The 21,005-nt window shown below is 42.0% G+C and overlaps 1 protein-coding gene across 1 annotated transcript; it reads right to left on the reverse strand.

The window, feature by feature from the left end:
• Window positions 1–13,382: 13,382 nt before the first annotated feature.
• LOC115111428 (neurogenic differentiation factor 1-like) lies at window positions 13,383–15,553 on the reverse strand. The gene is made up of 2 exons (XM_029637463.2): window positions 15,464–15,553; window positions 13,383–14,811 (listed from the first exon to the last, which is right to left on the reverse strand). The coding sequence occupies exon 2, from the start codon at window positions 14,800–14,802 to the stop codon at window positions 13,738–13,740; it is 1,065 nt and encodes a 354-aa protein (XP_029493323.1). The 5' UTR covers window positions 14,803–14,811; window positions 15,464–15,553; the 3' UTR covers window positions 13,383–13,737.
• Window positions 15,554–21,005: the final 5,452 nt, after the last annotated feature.

The following is a 21,005-nucleotide window of genomic DNA, read 5'->3' on the forward strand; positions in this document are numbered from 1 at the left end:
TTTTAAATCTACATATATCAGGAACCATATAGGCCCAAGTATGGAGCCTTATGGGACACGACATTATATTATTTTGGCTCCGATAGAATTCCATCAATATCGCAGACTTTGATATTATAAAAACTATATATTTTGTGTTCATATTTAGTGCATGGTGACCAACAACTCTTCTTCAAACTAATATTTATATCCTGAATTATAACACAAATTGAATGGCTGCTATTTGTTAGGTGTCCCAATATGTGCACTAGATGAGAATGTAAATCCATTAAAGCAGATAGAGCCCCCACAGGTTAATCTATCTATCTGATAAGATCTCTGGAGACAGTGGATATACGTATAATGTAGATCTGTAGTCCCACTCTAGAGAGGAGAGACTTCATGTTACATATATGACCCTGTGTGTCAACAGATGTGTTGTATTGATCTGGTCCCTATACAGCCATCACCCACAACATATGGAGAAGATATACACATCAGCAGTCAGAGGCATTAGCAGACTATAGGGCCTCAGCATGGGGTTAGATGTCCCTGTCAATCCTGAACTCAAGATGAAAAATAAGAGCTGGTTGAAGACCTTGGTCTGGGAACATGTGCAGTGCCTTCAGAAAGTATTCATACCCCTTGACTTATTCCACATTTTGTTGTGTTACAGCCTGAAATTCCAAATGTATTAAATTGCTTTTTTTTGCACATTTATTGAAAATGAAATACATAAATATCTAATTTAAATGTATTCACACCCCTGAGTCCATACATGTTAGTCTATAAGAGCTTTGCAAACCTGGATTGTACAATATTTGTACATGATTCTTTTTTAAATTCTTTAAGCTCTGTCAAGTTGGTTGTTGATGGTTGAAGACAGACATGTTCAAGTCTTGCCATAGATCTAAATGCAGATTTAAGTCAAAACTGTAACCAGGCCACTCAAGACCATTCAATGTTATCTTGGTAAGCAACTCCAATGTATATTTGGCCTCATGTTTTAGATTATTGTCAAATCAAATCAAATCAAATCAGATTTTATTTGTCACATACACATGGTTAGCAGATGTTAATGCGAGTGTAGCGAAATGCTTGTGCTTCTAGTTCCGACAATGCAGTGATAACCAACAAGTAATCTAACTAACAATTCCAAAACTACTGTCTTATACACAGTGTAAGGGGATAAAGAATATGTACATAAGGATATATGAATGAGTGATGGTACAGAGCAGCATACAGTAGATGGTATCGAGTACAGTATATACATATGAGATGAGAATGTAGACAAAGTAAACAAAGTGGCATAGTTAAAGTGGCTAGTGATACATGTATTACATAAGGATGCAGTCGATGATGTAGAGTACAGTATATACGTATGCATATGAGATGAATAATGTAGGGTAAGTAACATTATATAAGGTAGCATTGTTTAAAGTGGCTAGTGATATATTTACAACATTTCCCATCAATTCCCATTATTAAAGTGGCTGGAGTTGGGTCAGTGTCAATGACAGTGTGTTGGCAGCAGCCACTCAATGTTAGTGGTGGCTGTTTAACAGTCTGATGGCCTTGAGATAGAAGATGTTTTTCAGTCTCTCGGTCCCAGCTTTGATGCACCTGTACTGACCTCGCCTTCTGGATGATAGCGGGGTGAACAGGCAGTGGTTCGGGTGGTTGATGTCCTTGATGATCTTTATGGCCTTCCTGTAACATCGGGTGGTGTAGGTGTCCTGGAGGGCAGGTAGTTTGCCCCCGGTGATGCGTTGTGCAGACCTCACTACCCTCTGGAGAGCCTTACGGTTGAGGGCGGAGCAGTTGCCGTACCAGGCGGTGATACAGCCCGCCAGGATGCTCTCGATTGTGCATCTGTAGAAGTTTGTGAGTGCTTTTGGTGACAAGCCAAATTTCTTCAGCCTCCTGAGGTTGAAGAGGCGCTGTTGCGCCTTCCTCACGACGCTGTCAGTGTGAGTGGACCAATTCAGTTTGTCTGTGATGTGTATGCCGAGGAACTTAAAACTTGCTACCCTCTCCACTACTGTTCCATCGATGTGGATAGGGGGGTGTTCCCTCTGCTGTTTCCTGAAGTCCACAATCATCTCCTTAGTTTTGTTGACGTTGAGTGTGAGGTTATTTTCCTGACACCACACTCCGAGGGCCCTCAACTCCTCCCTGTAGGCCGTCTCGTCGTTGTTGGTAAACAAGCCTACCACTGTTGTGTCGTCCGCAAACTTGATGATTGAGTTGGAGGCGTGCGTGGCCACGCAGTCGTGGGTGAACAGGGAGTACAGGAGAGTGCTCAGAACGCACCCTTGTGGGGCCCCCGTGTTGAGGATCAGCGGGGAGGAGATGTTGTTGCCTACCCTCACCACCTGGGGGCGGCCCATCAGGAAGTCCAGTACCCAGTTGCACAGGGCGGGGTCGAGACCCAGGGTCTCGAGCTTGATGACGAGTTTGGAGGGTACTATGGTGTTGAATGCCGAGCTGTAGTCGATGAACAGCATTCTCACATAGGTATTCCTCTTGTCCAGGTGGGTTAGGGCAGTGTGCAGTGTGGTTGAGATTGCATCGTCTGTGGACCTATTTGAGCGGTAAGCAAATTGGAGTGGGTCTAGGGTGTCAGGTAGGGTGGAGGTGATATGGTCCTTGACTAGTCTCTCAAAGCACTTCATGATGACGGAAGTGAGTGCTACGGGGCGGTAGTCGTTTAGCTCAGTTACCTTAGCTTTCTTGGGAACAGGAACAATGGTGGCCCTCTTGAAGCATGTGGGAACAGCAGACTGGTATAGGGATTGATTGAATATGTCCGTAAACACACCGGCCAGCTGGTCTGCGCATGCTCTGAGGGCGCGGCTGGGGATGCCGTCTGGGCCTGCAGCCTTGCGAGGGTTAACACGTTTAAATGTCTTACTCACCTCGGCTGCAGTGAAGGAGAGACCGCATGTTTTCGTTGCAGGCCGTGTCAGTGGCACTGTATTGTCCTCAAAGCGGGCAAAAAGTTATTTAGTCTGCCTGGGAGCAAGACATCCTGGTCCGTGACTGGGCTGGGTTTCTTCTTGTAGTCCGTGATTGACTGTAGACCCTGCCACATGCCTCTTGTGTCTGAGCCGTTGAATTGAGATTCTACTTTGTCTCTGTACTGACGCTTAGCTTGTTTTATAGCCTTGCGGAGGGAATAGCTGCACTGTTTGTATTCGGTCATGTTGCCAGACACCTTGCCCTGATTAAAAGCAGTGGTTCGCGCTTTCAGTTTCACGCGAATGCTGCCATCAATCCACGGTTTCTGGTTAGGGAATGTTTTTATCGTTGCTATGGGAACGACATCTTCAACGCACGTTCTAATGAACTCGCACACCGAATCAGCGTATTCGTCAATATTTTTATCTGACGCAATACGAAACATGTCCCAGTCCACGTGATGGAAGCAGTCTTGGAGTGTGGAGTCAGCTTGGTCTGACCAGCGTTGGACAGACCTCAGCGTGGGAGCCTCTTGTTTAAGTTTCTGCCTGTAGGCAGGGATCAACAAAATGGAGTCGTGGTCAGCTTTTCCGAAAGGGGGGCGGGGCAGGGCCTTATATGCGTCGCGGAAGTTAGAGTAACAATGATCTAGGGTTTTACCACCCCTGGTTGCGCAATCGATATGCTTATAAAATTTAGGGAGTCTTGTTTTCAGATTAGCTTTGTTAAAATCCCCAGCTACAATGAATGCAGCCTCCGGATAAATGGTTTCCAGTTTGCAAAGAGTTAAATAAAGTTCGTTCAGAGCCATCGATGTGTCTGCTTGGGGGGGGATATATACGGCTGTGATTATAATCGAAGAGAATTCTCTTGGAAGATAATGCGGTCTACATTTGATTGTGAGGAATTCTAAATCAGGTGAACAGAAGGATTTGAGTTCCTGTATGTTTCCTTCATCACACCATGTCTCGTTAGTCATGAGGCATACGCCCCCGCCACTCTTCTTACCTCCACCCTAGCGTCTTTCCAGTGAGCCATGTTTCCGTGAATCAGAGAACGTTGCAGTCTCTGATGTCCCTCTGGAATGCTACCCTTGCTCGGATTTCATCAACCTTGTTGTCAAGAGACTGGACATTGGCAAGAAGAATGCTGGGGAGTGGTGCGCGATGTGCCCTTGTCCTGAGTCTGACCAGAAGACCGCTACGTTTCCCTCTTTTTCGGAGTCGTTTCCTTGGGTCGCTGCATGCGATCCATTCCGTTGTCCTGTTTGTAAGGCAGAACACAGGATCCGCGTCGCGGAAAACATATTCTTGGTCGTACTGATGGTGAGTTGACGCTGATCTTATATTCAGTAGTTCTTCTCGACTGTATGTAATGAAACCTAAGATGACCTGGGGTACTAATGTAAGAAATACCACGTAAAATAACAAAAAACTGCATAGTTTCCTAGGAACGCGAAGCGAGGCGGCCATCTCTGTCGGCGCCGGAAGTGTCCTGCTGAAAGGTGAATTTGTCTCCCAGTGTCTGATGGAAAGCAGAAGAAGGCTCCTGCCATGGAGCTGGAGGTTCTGGACCGTGGACCATCGCAGGAGGTTCCGGACCGTGGACTGTCGCAGGAGGTTCCGGACCGTGGACCGTAGTAGGAGGTTCCGGACCGTGGACCGTCGTAGGAGGTTCCAGACTGTGGACCGTCGTAGGAGGTTCCGGACCGTGGACCGTCGTAGGAGTTTCTGGACTGTGGACCGTCGCAGGAGGCTCCGGACTGTGAACCATCACTGGAAGCTCTGGACTGAGGACCGTCACCGGAAGCTCTGGACTGGGGACCGCTACCGGAAGCTCTGGACTGGGGACCGTCGTAGGAGGTTCTGGACTGTGGACCGTCGCAGGAGGCTCCGGACTGTGAACCATCACTGGAAGCTCTGGACTGTGGACCGTCGTAGGAGGTTCCGGACTGTGGACCGTCGTAGGAGGTTCTGGACTGTGGACCGTCGCAGGGGGCTCCGGACTATGAACCATCACTGGAAGCTCTGGACTGGGGACCGTCACCGGAAGCTCTGGACTGGGGACCGTTGCCGGAAGCTCTGGACTGGGGACCGTCACCGGAAGCTCTGGACTGGGGACCGTCACCGGAAGCTCTGGACTGAGGACCATTTCCGGAAGCTCTGGACCGTGGACCGTCGCCGGAAGCTCTGGACTGGGGACCGTCGCCGGAAGCCTGGTGCGTGGAGCCGGCACAAGTGGCACCGGACTGGTGACACGCACTTCAGGGCGAGTGTGAGGAGCTGACACAGGACGTACTGGGCTGTGGAGGCGCACTGGAGACCTAGTGCATGGAGCCGGCACACATGGTACCGCACAGATAACACGCTTCGCACGGCGATTGCGGGGAGCAGGCACAGGACGTACCAGACTGGGGAGGCGCACTGGTGGCCTGGTGCGTGGAGCTGGCACAGATGGTGCTGGGCTGAGAAGGCGCTCTTCAGCGCGCCTGCGCTGCAGCATACTCCTTGCCAAAACATCTCCCGGTATCTCTCATTACCTTCCTCTATCGACATTACCTTCCTCTATTTTTTTTATTAAATGTATTCACTCCCTGAACTTGCTTCCCGACTCTCAGCGTACATTGTTATAACAAAGGGAAGCATCAGAGAGTGTATATATTTTTTTGTGTTGGGGGTGAAGTCGGGTCCGGGTGTTCAAGCCGGAGCTACCTGGGAGGCCTCAGCCGGTTTGTAGGCTCCCATGAATACGCGGGTTGGATAGGCTCCCATGCCTAAGCTGGGTGAACAAGTTCCCGTGCCTCAACCCGAGGCAACCGGGGAGGTCTCAGCCGGCTCATCAGGCTCTCTTTCCTCAGCCGGTTCGTCAAGTTTCTGCTCCTCAGCGGAGGCGACCAGTCCGCCACGGATCCCCGGGATCGTCCCTGTGGTTGGCGTCCTGCGGCTGGAGCCGAACTCGCCGGGGAGGGAGTACTGTCACGTATGCTCTTTTTCCGGCGCTCTAGGTCGTCATGCTCCTGCACCTCAGCCGGATTGACAGGTTCCCGCACCTTAGCAGAGGTGACCGGTCCGCTCCTGATCCCCGGGATCGTCATCTTGGTCGGTGTCCTGCAGCTGGAGCCTTGCGTCACGTGTGCTCCCTCTCTGGCCTCTAGGTCACCAGGCTGCACGTTAGGGTGCACACCTGTCACCAGAATTACGTGCATAATGACACTCACCTGCATTCCATCACGTCCTTGATTACCTGCCCTTTATATGTCACTCCCTTTGGTTTCTTCCCCAGTCGTCATTGTTGCTGTTTCATGTCGGTGCGCTGTTTGTGTTTGTTGTTTTGTTAATTTATTTATTAAAAGTATTCACTCCCTGAACTTGCTTCCCGACTCCCAGCGTACATCGTTACAGTTAAGCAAATTTTTACTCCTGAACTTATTTAGGTTTGCTTTACCAAAAGGGGTAAAATACTTACTGACTCAAAATATTTCAGCTTTTATTAATTAAAAAATGTATAATAATTACCCTTTGGCATTACGGGGTATTGTGTGTCGGCCAGTGACACAATCTCAATTTAATCGATTTTAAATTCAGGCTGTAACATATCAAAATGTAGAAAAGGTCAAGGAGTTTGAAAACTTCCTGTGTAGCCTACACACGCTCATATATAAACCGGTATGTAGCCTACAAATGCTCATGTTACATTAGCCGTCAAGCCTCATCCCCTTTTCTTGAGATTTATGCTGACAATTACAGGTGTGCCAAGCTTGTAAGCGTCATACCCTAGAAGCTACAATAGCTGCCAAAAGTGCTTCAACAAAGTACTGAGTAAAGGGTCTGAAAACGTAGGTAAATTTTATATTTCTGTTTTTAATTTGTAATACATTTGCAAAATTTCTAAAAAGTTGTTTTTGCTTTGTCATTATGGGGTATTGTTTGTAGATTGATGAGGTGGGAAACGCAATTTAATCTATTTTAGAATAAGGCTGTAGCGTAACTAAATCTGGAAAAATCAAGGGTTATGAATACATTCCGAATGCACTGTAGACCCAAGAACCTCTGTGGTGCAATTAATTCCCTAAAACTGAGGATAGACTGACAAGTAGCAGTGACAGAGGACCTGACGAGCTAAGATCTGACTCACAGTCTCAGAGTCTTGGGAAAACAGGATATTTTTGAACATCAAATTAACACTTCAACACCCTACATCTAACAACCCACAAGTGAACTGGCCAGAGAAGTCATATCCTTCTCACAGGGACTGAACCTCATGGAAGGATATCTAGGACAGAGTGAAATAAAAGGGAGCACAACATTTTATGAAGTTAAATTGCATTTTGTAAACATTCACTGTGTGTCAATCTAAATATTGTTGTTTTCTTAGACATCCATCCAATAAGAGACATTTGACAAATAAAAGTGTTTAACATGCTATCTAGTTTAAATGCTGTGGCCAGGAGACAGATTTAGTAAACCTCTACTGTTTTCCTTGCCTAGGTCAAGACACCTAGTACTGCCAAAGTTGTGGGTTCAATCCCAGCAGGAATCACATACACGTACTAAATACAGTCACCTCAGGCCAAGGTCCAATCACAGTAAACAAGGCCAACGAAAGCAAAGCCAGGGGTCTCAAGGTCAAGCTATTGTAGGAGCCTCTGGGCAAACACAACGCTTCAGTAGGTTTACATTACATTTTTAATTCACTATGAATATTATCTGTGGTGAGTTGATGCATTTAGTGTTTGAAACTGTGATATTAAAAGTATTGCCTCTCAATGATATGAGAGCATCAGATAAATAAGTACAATTATTTAGTACACTATAGCTACTTGAATATGTTCAGTACCTAAAGAATACCTGTTATAACTTAATATTAATTTCTGTCTATCAAAACAACATAACATTGCATTTCTTTGAACATTGGCATAACTTCAGCATGTCAAATATATAGGCTACTGTGAGTCATATTTCAAATGATCATTGAAATTGAGACCACTGTACAGATCTGATCTGCTATCCATGGGCAGAACAGAATCTCAAACCCAGTCAAATAGACAACCTCCAGCGAATCAGACATGTGCCTGTGGTTTTTTTGGCAGTTTTGTTGGAGCATTTGGTAGTGGCCATAGGGGGTTATTAGACTGATGCTTTCTGGGTAATGAGAGTGCTGGCTTAATAACATTAGCTTGGATCACACATAACCAAAAAGTATTGCCTGTAAAGATTATTAAGCAAAATGAAACCCAATCTGTTTTGCACTAAGCAATTGATGCTTTTGAGAGATATATACTGTACAAAACAACAACAGCCCAAAAATAACATGAAAGGGATGGATATCTAGTTCAAACTCTCCATATGTTTCATTTTTTTTCATTTTGTTTTGATGAAACTGTTTCATCTGATCAACCATTTGGACACATTTGATTCTATGTTTGAAGTCTGTGCACAAGAAAAATGGCTACAACCCCACCCCCCTCTCCATTGAAACTGATAAGGCAAGTAGGGCCTCCTATACCAGCCCATGATGATCACACGTTGTCCCATGTATCCTTCAGTGTGGAGATGCAGATGGCGATGTGTGAGTATCATTTACTTGGACATGTTCTAGGTCTGCTCCCCAAATGACACCCTATTCCTTACAGTGTATATGGCTCTGTTCAAAAGTAGTGCACTATGAGGGGAATAGGGTGTCATTTGGGACGCACCCTAACTGTCCACATGAGCGCCAGATGCCCTACTTTAGGTGGTCACAATAGTCGGCCAGCCGGCTGGTCAGAGACGGAGTCTATTACCGACACATCTGTTACACATAACTTTCTGGCAACAGGCACTTTCTACATTTTTCCTAACTGGTTTAGTGATTTTATCTTCCGTATACTTTGGCCGAGCGGCCAACAATAAATAAAGAATTCTTATTAGGCTATTGGCTGGCTAAGCTCTTCAAGAGGCAGCACATAATATAATTTATTTACAGCAATATAATACAAGACCAAGTAAGATCTTTCTGCTTCCAGAATAATATTTGGTAACCTAGACCTACATCATTTCACCCCAAAATTGAAATTTACCCTACAGCATGGGCTGGCCATTGAGTGTCACTCCCATTTATGTCACCATTGACAAAGGGGACTGAAACTGATTGACACTGCTGTGTAACATAGTTTGAAACCCAAATAAGTAAAATATCAAACAATAACGTTTTGAATATTGATAGGTTTAAAAGGCTAACTGTTATAATAGGTTTAGTAACAGTCAATAGGCCTATAAGCCTACATCACATACTGTGCGAATAATAGGCTATATGTAGGCTATAGTATAGGCCTATGCTAAATTTGCTAAATATTCTTTGTTTTATAACAAAAATACATTTTATAACGTTTTTTTTGTTGTCAATATTTAATGTCTGTATCCATAGAGCCAAGTATGTTTACTTCATGGCTTGCAATTGATAGGCTGTCATTGATGTTGCACCTTTTCTTGGTTCATCTACCGTATCAAGGAGTCAATCTTATCTGGAATCTAACCTACAGATCAATTAAACACGTACAACCCTCTTTTCTCAAATACCTTTGTGCCACTTCTTACAAGCCATGTAGGAAATGTCCGAAATTCACCAATTCATGGGGGGGATTCTGTTTCCTAAAGCCAAGAAACGGTTAGCTATGTCTACATGTGATGTAGGCTATGTTGGTCGGCATGCGGCACTGGTAGAAGAAACAGACCACGTCTGCAATTGTCATGGATAATGGTGAAACAGTGAGCTCACCTGTAGGGGTCTCTGGCTGAATAAGACTCCATGTCACCCTCGTCGACGACAGAAGGACGTCGTGACTCTTCTTCCCTATTTGAAATATCCCTCTCACTATCGGTTCGTCTGTGTCGTAATCGGTGTACTGTTTCTCTGGCTGTTCTTGTTCTTGCTCACTCGACTCCTCCGCGCAAAGCTGTGCAGCTAAGAACGAGCGTTTATCGGGTTGTTTTGGTTGTTGCGTTCTCTTGTTCTTCTTCCCACGGTTTCCTGTACTCACGGGAGACCGCGGTGGCGTCTCACTCAACTCCTCTTGGCTCTTTGACAATGCGTCCCCTTCATTTATCGATTTTCGAGGGGACTCGAACATTTAAAAACGTTAACGGTAAAGTCTTATTCCACAATGGTGCCTACTTTGTAGGCTATTACTGGGTTGCTTGCATGGGCGCGTGCCCGCGACGGTAAGGTCATTATGGCAGGTCCAACAGTTGAAACTTCCCACTCTGTCTAGTTATGTAGTTATGACTAGATGGTATACAGTTTATGTCAGAATTGACCAGAATTAACTTTTGCTACAGGTTGAGATAATTAACGTAGCAGGTTATGAGAATTAGGTTAAGAAAATGGTTAGGGTTAGCTAAAATGCAGAAAAGTTAACTTTTGACGTAAATGTGACATAAACTGTAATCAATCTAGCCATGACCCCTCTGCCTACTTCAAGTCACCAGGCTGAGCCCGTAAAGTGTTCCTCCGCGGCACGCGCCCACAAGAAAGGTTCTGAAGAAAATCTCTGTCAAGAGCCTATAGGATGGATATAACGTATGGTGTGTTTATATTTCATCCAGCCAACATGATAGTCATTAGAACATCATTTGTATCATGCTATGGTTCATTTCTAAATTCGTTTACATGCTTGGCCTATGCACCGAATCCAAATAGCCGGTGCGTAAAGTTTGAGTTACGCACAGGAATGGATTTATATTTTTCAGGACCCTGTCTGTCCTGTCCATTATGTCATTGACTTTACCTCAATGTTGAAGGTTTACGAACTAACCAAAGTAATTATAGAACAGTGGCCTTTATAGGTCTTTAATTCAATAAAATATCCTGGCATATCCTACTGAGTAATACGGGTATAAGACTATATACCTAGACAAGACTAATGCGCCAATATCCTTAGCAGCACCATGGACAGTTCCTGATTTAACAAAGGAACCCTGCATACCCATTCATAAAGTTACAGATGACACAGGGATGCCAGTTTCCCAATTTTACATAGTTTACAGCCAACCGACTGGGATGTCTCTCAAATAAATAAAAAACGGTGTGCATTTATGAAATACATTTATGAAATACAAAATACATAATACATTTTGTATTTTGGGTACACACGATTTACAGATTTCAGGAGTACACACATTCATTTCATCTTTTCATGTTATTATTCCAGTTTAAAGCATGCTGTGAGTGTTTACTTCCATCTAAGATGTATGCTTATAATCAAATGATTAAACGGTTCAGTGAAGATTCTGATATTGAGGAAGAACTGATATCCAAGGAAACATCTCTAATGGTTATTCAACATGAACAGTGAATAAAGAAGCACCATTCAGAATGTATATCATGAAGTTGGTTCGCTGCATGGTGTTTTCCCTTATAATACAAGTATTGGGTTATAGATGCAGCCAGTGTGATCATGCATAAACAAGATCATTTTCATCAATTAAAAACCTCCCCAGCAGAAGTAACATCTGTGTCTTGCTCGGTTTGCATACGAGATGGTGTTCCTACTAAATAGCACCCTATACCCTTCTATACTTGTGCAGGGCTCATAGTGCTCCGGTCAAAAGTAGTACACTATATATAGGGCATAGGGTGTCATTTGGGAAGAAACCATGGTGGCATGTGAATGCCCCTTGACTTACTGCAGCTATTCGTGGCATGGCAGAAAAACGCTCGTTTTGTCCTTCAGTATTTTATATACAACGTTAGGTAAATAAATGCTGGCTAAGGGGGTGTGCTCATTTTCACTCATATAGCCTAGGCCTAAATGTTCATCACAAATGGATGTCTTAATATTTCTCATATCAAGATGCTTTTAATTTCATGCATCTACAATTCATAATATAGCCTAGGACAATATAGGATATAATGATTTAGTAGCATATCCTTATGGGCAGAGAAATAGTCACTCTCCATGCGTAAAGATTTGACCCATATTTTAGAGAATGTGTCAATAATTTGGACATCCAAGAAGTGTCGAATGTGGGTTTCAACGAAGTCAAGGTTATTGTGCGACCAGGCTGAGGGACTGAGGGGAAAGCCACTGAAACTAATTGTGCCTTAACTCTGGTTTTTGACAGATTTAGTCATAGGCTATAGGTTTTCATTTAGGTTTTTATGCAATTTTATCATTATAAAGAACCATATAGTTGATGATTGAGCCACACCTGTCAACGTAATGTTGACCAAATCAGTCCTGCTCAAAAGTAGCTATTTCTGTTTAGCTCCGTCATTGTCAACGCAGATGCAGGAAATCAATTTGAGCCAGTTTGCTACAGCAGGAACATTATCCTGCAGCAATAGGACATGTGAATTATTATGTGGATTATAATTCATGGACATTGTTGTAGGTTTGTTAATACATTTTTCGTTAGGGCAAATCAAGTCTGAAATTTCAAAGTGGAAATTACAAACTTAAGAATACTCTTTAAACCTAAAATAGACTACAGGTTTGCATTTTCTGTATAGGAAATTCTCAGCAACAAAGGAATGATCAAACTAAGATCCTACATCTGTCGATCCAGATAATAATTAAAGAAATTGTAGGCTACTCATTCACTTTATTTTACAATAATAATTGAGTGCGCCTCATGATATACATTTATCTCCACTGACTTATGTACACTTGAATACACATCGGAAGAGAGTTTAAAACTAAAACCAAAATGCAAATAACGAACATATGAGTATAACTCCATGGCACTCAGTCCCTATGAGTCCTGAAAACATCCTACATTATAAAATGTTTACAAACAATATACAGTCGGCACACATTGACTATAAGCATCATGCTGCAAATAGCTCTTCTGCACTGATTTGGACATGCATGCAATGGCGCAATAAGAAGGTGCCTGGTATGTCATAAGGTGAACGCACCAATTTGTAAGTCGCTCTGGATAAGAGCGTCTGCTAAATGACTTAAATGTAAATGTAAATGTAAATGTTCCAAAATGTGCTGCACTGATAATGAATTTGAAGATGGGCCACGGTTGAATTTTGAAATGAAATAATAAGTAGGCCTACTTCGTTTTATGCAATGAGCATTTCCAGGTGAAGCGTTGTATACACAATTAGGCGTTTATGATACTTTGCAAGTAGTAGGCCCCTGCGCATTATTAAACTTTTAAGTAGGCTATCAATGTTTTAGGGGAAATAAAGTTATCAATATTGTGCAACGTTGCATGATTTGCAGTAGGCTAAATAATTGCTAAGGCAACCGATTTGTATTAGCACTTGCCTCTGTATACATAACTTTTTTAAATAAAACGGTTGTATCATATAAACATGACATAACACTATTTTATAAAACATTAACAACATGGAGTTGTGTGAAATCAAATACGACTCGACTTCATAAAAAAGCTATTCATAATTCTGTACAAAATCACAACAAAATAATTCAGTATGGGAGATGTACAATACTGGTTGAAAAATATAGAAATCTTTATTATTTATTTTATTGGCCCAAGTATTCGTTTAAAAATTGCATAGTTTTCCAAATTATTGCTTGTGATTTTGTAGCATGGATAATCAACACATTCTGAGTATAGTCACCACTATTTCCACAATGTGACCTATAGAAGCGCTATAGAATACAATACATGAAGTGAAAGAGAATATGCATATGTATCCGCACTTCTCCTAAAGGCAGTAACAACAATAAATACATAGGCTACATGATAGAATCAAGATGATAATAAATTGCTCTTTTGCATCAGTGGCACTAGGATATCATATCATGACGCACTCTTATCAGTCTTTGATGGTTTAATGTATTCACGGATCATGAAATATAGCGTTAAGCTGAGCATTCATGACTCTCTCGTGATGAGTGTGTCCTTCGTACGACATAATGTTTTCCATCGGTATCTCACACCGCTGCGCAGAGCTCGCGTAAAGGGGCGCGTGTGCCTGTGGACCCGCCAGTCCCGCGGCAGCCTGGTAGTGCATTGTAAATGCGTAGTTCTTTTCGAACTCAGACGAAGGCTCGTGTTTGAAGGAAAAGTTCCCGTTGACACTCAGTGGTGGGCTTAAAGGTCCGTCGAATGATGGACTAGTGCAGTCTGTAAGCGGCAGCGCGGTCTCAAAGAACGGCTCCAGCGCACTTCCGTATGAATGGGGCTTGACGTGGAAGATGTGGGAGCTGTCCATTGTACCATATGGAGGGCTGGGAAGACCCGGGGTCTGGTAGGAATAGGGATGCGCGGCGAAGGAAGCACTTGCTGGTTGCATATGAGATGGTATCTCCTGTGTCTGCTCCGGGAGGAACGTTCTGGGGTTGAGCTGGAGACAGCCTGCCACTAGATTAGTAGTGGGCTGAGACAAGCCCTTACACAGGGCCTGTACAAATGACATGATGTCTGGGCTCTTACCCGACCGCAAGATCTCTGACAGGGCCCAGATGTAGTTTTTAGCCAGACGCAAAGTCTCAATTTTTGAGAGCTTTTGGGTTTTGGAGTAACATGGCACAACTTTACGCAAACTCTCGAGCGCGTCGTTGAGTCCGTGCATACGATTCCTTTCGCGCGCGTTCGCCTTGTGGCGCCTCATCTTAAACCTCTGCATTCTGGCTTTTGTCATTTTCTTCTTTTTTGGTCCACGACGTTTAGGCTTTTGATCGTCGCCTTCTTCTTCCTCATCTTCATCTTCATCATCATCCTCATCCAATCTGTTTAACCCATCCTCGTCGTCGTCCTCGAGGTCCCCGTGCATGGATTCGAGTGCGCCGTTTTTCTTCTCCATATCCTGTTCATCCTGGGAGCCCTGACACTCATCAGTCCAGGTCGCAGAATCCTGGGGGTCTGATGACATCATGGTTTCTTCCGTGTAGGACTTAGTCATATTGGAAATCTGTCAATAAAAAAGACAACCGTGAGCAGACTCACTTAGGACATAATTTTCTACTTGACCAATAGCCTATTCAGCAGGAGTTCGTTTTGGAAAATGTGCATTATGCTATACTATTTTATTTCACTCTAAGTCAAACAAAAATAATTTTGTATCAGAAGAATCAATATTACGTTTGCAACACCGATGATTATATAGGCTGTCATAAACGTCATAGGAATTTGAGAGCAACATGTAGAACAGTACTTTGTGGTCAGGATAAACCAAAAACATTATAGTAGCATAATACATAAAGTATTCAATTATCACCTAATAGCTTGACATAACGAGTCCACAATTTGATAGAAAAGAATTGTTGCATTTACGTTATTTTAAATCTCCAGTCAGTTGAAACATCATCGCTGAGTTCAATCAGAATATCTGAATCCCTGTTTCCTTTTTGTAACAGGTGACATATGGTCACATCACCTATCATCTGAGCAGCTTTGTATCAATAAATGATTCACGCCTATTCAGAAAATCTTTAACTGTTAAATAACTATACTTTATGGCAATGTAACAGATAAATCACAGCACACAGCACTCCATGCAATTACTTTCACCCAAAACAGTTGCATAAATAAGTTATTGCATTATAAAATTGAGAAATAAATACCTATCTTTTGCAGAATTATCTTGTTATGACTCTGGCATGCCCCTCCTGAAGTGTGAGGTCCGGTGGATGGATTATAATGTGGCTGCGCCGACAGATGCTCGGGTTATATAGCGCTGCTGCTGATGCTGCGAGTGACTGACTGGGAGAGAGAGATGAACCTGTGTGTATATATGGCTGTATCCCTAATACCATCACCATCGCGTTACCCAATGACAGTCAGGAACAGGCTCCACCCACCCAAGTCTTACTCCCGGCACGCGCCATATGGTCCATCTACGTCAGGCAAAAACTGCCTCGAGTGTCACGTGATGTGGGACCATTTGTGTTCGCCAGCGCTCTGTATTCCGCTCCTTTGTGGCCAAAAGAAAGTGGCCATCTGTCACCAGTTAGGGACTCCATAGACCTGTGTGGACCCGCAGGATGGATTAACCCTTTGGTGCGTAAGACATATTCAATCACTACCAATACTCAAGCCCAACCCATTTCCCACGCGTGTCCTCTTTACATGGTTTGATTTTATTAATCATGAATCTCATAATTATGGAATAATGTAATTTTGCACATTAGGATACTTTGGGGACATTGAACACACCTAACATAGCCCAATAAACACGTCAAGTCACCAAGGAAAGAATAAGGCCCTTGCTGGCAATATGAAAGGCCCCATACTGGCCTTTCATAACAACAAAAATAATTAATTTAGATCAAATGCATACTTTGCCTTTCTTTTTTTGCTCATTGCTGACTGCATCAGTGCTCATCTGTAAGCGTTATTGTCCCCATCTCTAACAGTGCGTGATGTTGATTGGCAACAGTGGTTGTACAATCTGAACCGAGCTCGGGCTGCTGAAGTAATGAGCATCGAGTCTCCCTCTCTTTTCAAACTGCAGGTCGGCACGCGAGTCGCACGCGCACTAACAAAAGCCTGTTTCACGGCTCACTGCCTCGATCCAACGACCAAAATCTGCTATCTTCTGTTCAATAATTCCCCAAAAATCTACGTGTTGACCGTTGGACAGACAGCGTAACAAGTGGGGGTAAAAACATACAATCAAGACAGAACTGAACCACAAGACAACGATTGAATATTTAAGCAGAATAGTTATATGGTGGGACTATAAAATTAGTCCATAGGCTTAAGAATGAGACCGACAATCTGCTACACGAACTAAAAACCATACGGACTGGACTGTCTGGTCATTCACAAAATGAGTAACTCTAGGCCTATAGCCTAAAATCTAACGACTGGGCATTTGGGTAGTCCTAAATGGAAATACACTCATAAGCACATAATTTGGGATGAATTATAAATATATTTAAATAAACCTATTGATATAGCCTATAGTAGCATAGGCCTACGTGTATGGATAATTGCGCAAATAACTCAATTCTTTATGCTAAACAAAAAGTCTAAATTAAAACAATTTTGCCGAAATGATGAGCCATCATAACATTTTAAACTTGTAAACGTCCATTAAAATAGCTTATTTTTTTCAACATTTCAACTCGGTAGTGTCTGACACGGACATCCCGAGAAAAACACCCCACATTCACACTGTTTGCTCAGCTCTGAATCATATATTTAACAGCGTCGGTTAGGCTAATGGCCCAGCGGAGCAACTCAGAGCACGGGTCTACTCCGTGATGTAGGTAACCGTCAAGTGGCCACATAACCTGGTCGCCTCAAAGTGCTGCCTGAGAGAGAACACCTTATCTCGACTCTGTCATAAAACCAGGACAAGTTGTGTCAGTCGAAAGTCCCCTACGAGAACAAGCTGCGCACGCAGCTTCCTTGACTACATCTTTCTGTTACCATGTAAACGGTGTTAGCAGGAGACACACGTGGTCGAGGCTTTCAGCACCACCGACAGCTACACTTACAAGAGGGAATACAGCACACTTCTCTTAGAACTACATATGATTTTAGGATAGACTTCACAAAACAATTTATTTATGTATTTAACAGCTCATAATTACTAGGCTAACTTTGGTTTAAATAATACACAATAAGACCAGTCTACCATGTGTATGTGACAAATAACATTTGATTTGATTTGATTTATCTGTTAAACATATTGGCTAAACATATAACTAATTCCTAAAGAAAATGCACTGATTAAACGTGAATTTGCTTTAGACTTGCCTATGTATAAACATAATTCACACTGATATTGGCTTCATATTGTAACATGTCTTTGCAAACATTATTCGTTTATTCTGTGCTCAACAATATGATACTTTACTGTTATGATCGTAAAACATTTTAAATGCAAAAAGATAAACCAAGTTAATATAACATCCCACTTGGCACAGACATAATTTCAACGTCTATTCCACATTGGTACAACTTAATTTCATTGAAATGACGTGGAAACAACGTCGGTCCAACCAGTGTGTGCCCAGTGGGGTGCATTGGGTTCAACTTGGTGTTTGGTTGCAAACATCCTAAACCCACCGTATCTATTTGAATATGATGATCTGACCTGTTCTCTAGCACTAATTAGAAGCCCTTGTCCCAGAGCACGGAATACATACTAGTCCCTACTCCTAGTCTCCTACCAATGCCCTTCCGCTTGAATGGACGCTTAGATTGAACTAATTCCACGTAGCATTTCATTGCACCTTCATCGCACTAATTGCTTATGCAAAAATGCAAATATGTATTAATTAGTTAGACCACTGATTAGTTATTTGGTATTGGCGTGTTATAAATTACAATTTTGGACGCGGATATAAAGTCCTGGCTCGAAATCCAGCTGTGTATAGCGCGATGGGTTTTGGTTTCAATAATAGGCCTAGGATATGGAACCCTTCCGGCGCGTTCATATTGCAGGTGACCACCTGCTGCATGGACGTGTCTATCTAACCCCTGTGTGGAGTGCAGATATGACCTATATATCTTATTAGGGAAATGCATAACAAAAACACCAATGGGCTAAGAATAACAATCTAATAATAATAATCATAATGTTTTTATTATTACTCTGTTGAAGCCTAATACAAATATTAACATAGAATGCCTACACTGTTGTAATATAACAATACCTACTAGGCTTTTAATAATAACAATGTAAGTATCATACAAGTATTATTATTTGCCGGGGCTTCAGAACGATGTCCAATATTTTTTTTTATTGACGAACAAATATTAATCTTATTTTTTTAGCCAAAAACGCACCACTTAGCTAAGACAATCCATTTTGTAAAATGTTGGGAACTTTAAAGCTAAAATCTTTAGTTGATATACATACAGTTTTCGACTTATAAAGTAAGGATATAGAGGCCTATACCCATTTATTCTTGAAGAATATAACTTATAAATGCCTCATCCGCTTAGTTCAACTGTCGTACCCCATCAGAACCCACAATATAAGTCTGGTTTACTCCAGTCTTTGTAAACAATGTAAATGTAAACAAACACTGTATAGCCTCAAAACATGGTTAAAACTATAAAGTTGATCAAATCAAATGTTATTGGTCACATACACATGGTTAGCAGATGTTAATGCGAGTGTAGCGAAATGCTTGATATCCTGGATGGTCAGTCAGTCCTTGCATCTATAGATCTGTTTATACATTTGAGTGGTAACATTTATCCAGGCCCATCCCTCAGCTACTGTTTCAATTAAGGATTATAGCTTTAATTGAGTTGTTTTTCTTTTAAAACACACATAGCCTAACAGTCACCCATAGATCACATTACATCCTTCCCGATCTGTTTTACATTCTTCGAACAGGCACTCATAAATAAGCTAGACAATATAACTTTTGTTTTCATAATTAAGAAACAGGAGTGGCACTTGAGGTAGCACTCGAATGAGATGAAATCAGCACATTTCATTGTTTATTTGTCAAAATGAGGCCCAGAATATTAGAGTTTTGCGCTGGTGAGTGGGACTATGACTTCACTGAGTCACTTTTCTCAAAAAAAGACCAAGATCTTTTTATTTTTTATGTTTTGTCTTGGACGGATGCATGCAGCTGAATGCGGTAGTATGGCGTCGTCTTGTGGTGGATATGAAACATTATGTCGGAGGCACCAGGACCGGGTTTTTCAAAACTGTTAGTCTATAATGCTCTTTTTCGCTATCCAGGATCACATTTTCTGAAAATAATCGGATAGGGTCATTCAGGTCCAAATACCAAAATATAAAGATCACAGAAACCGTAATTTCATTGCATTAAACAGGCCTACTCATTGCCACCTAATACTGGACAGCTATCTACGCGTTCACTGTCATGGTGAATCAGAAATGAGTAAACTACGTGAATTAAGGTAAAGATAATAAAATAAATTACATTAGCCTCTGTATTTCGCTTAAGTAGGTAGCTAGGCTGCATTTGCATTTGCATTTGTTTGACACTTATTAATATTAAGAGTTGACCACATTCCTATACTGCAGTCAGTTTAACATCCCGAAGCTTTGGTTTTCAGATGTAATAACTTTTTTAAACCTCCCCACTTTAGTTTCATTGAAATATCTCGGTTGTATTGCCTTTCGCCTATCTAAATCATCCCTTCCAGTCGGGTCAAGATTATCCTGATTTTCGGGAATCAAAACAATTCTAATCACTTCCTTTGAGTCTTGAGAAACGCAAGAACAACATTTAATACAGGTCGGATTGGATTACCCAATCAGAAGAATCAGAATCACATTTTTCAGTTTTGAAATACTAAATTCGAGCATTTAATCCACAATTGCTGAAATTCCGTTTAGAAAAGTTTAGAAAAACTGGGCCCACAAGAGAAGCTTTAAACTATAGGGACTACTTTTTAATTTTAAACTATTCCATAAAGGTTTAAAGTTGTTTAGATTATGAACATCTAAAAAGTATAAATGTTACTGCAATTAATTGACCTAGTCAAAAGTTCCTGATAACCACTCTAGCACAGGTGGGATTTCACATCTTCATATATATTGACTGCATTATAGGTATGTGGTCAATTGTTATATTGAGAATTGTCAAATAAATGCATCTACTTACTTAGAAGTGATATGCAAGCCCTATCATTTTTAATCAAGGTAGCTTTACCACTATTCATGTAGTCTACTCATCTCTGTTAACCTATGACAGTTTAGAGGTAGTACCACAACCTGTCTAGTAGATGGCATGATCCTAGCCGATTATTTTCTGAAAAATCGTCTCAAAAACAGCCAGATCAATCTGATCCCCCTGGATAGCAGAACATGGATTACAGAATATGGATCAATCTGATCCAGATAAAACATTTCGAAAAACTGTGCCCTGAGCCTTGTGTGCAAATGAAGTAGAACATACATAGACAAACTATAATCTCCTACACAACAAAACAACAACATAGGCCTATAAGCAAAACTGACTCCTACACTCTGGAAATAATGAAGTTATTCCATTCTATCTACTCTACCCAAGGCCTATCCTATTGTATGCTATTCTATTGACAGGTGCTGCTCTGAGGAAACTCAAAAACGGTGCATACCGAAAGTATTCAGACCCCTTGACTTTTTCCAGATTTGGTTACGTTACAGCCTTATTCTAAAATGAATTAAATTATTATTTT

Source organism: Oncorhynchus nerka, linkage group LG3, assembly GCF_034236695.1.
Source record: "Oncorhynchus nerka isolate Pitt River linkage group LG3, Oner_Uvic_2.0, whole genome shotgun sequence".
NCBI lineage: Eukaryota > Metazoa > Chordata > Actinopteri > Salmoniformes > Salmonidae > Oncorhynchus > Oncorhynchus nerka.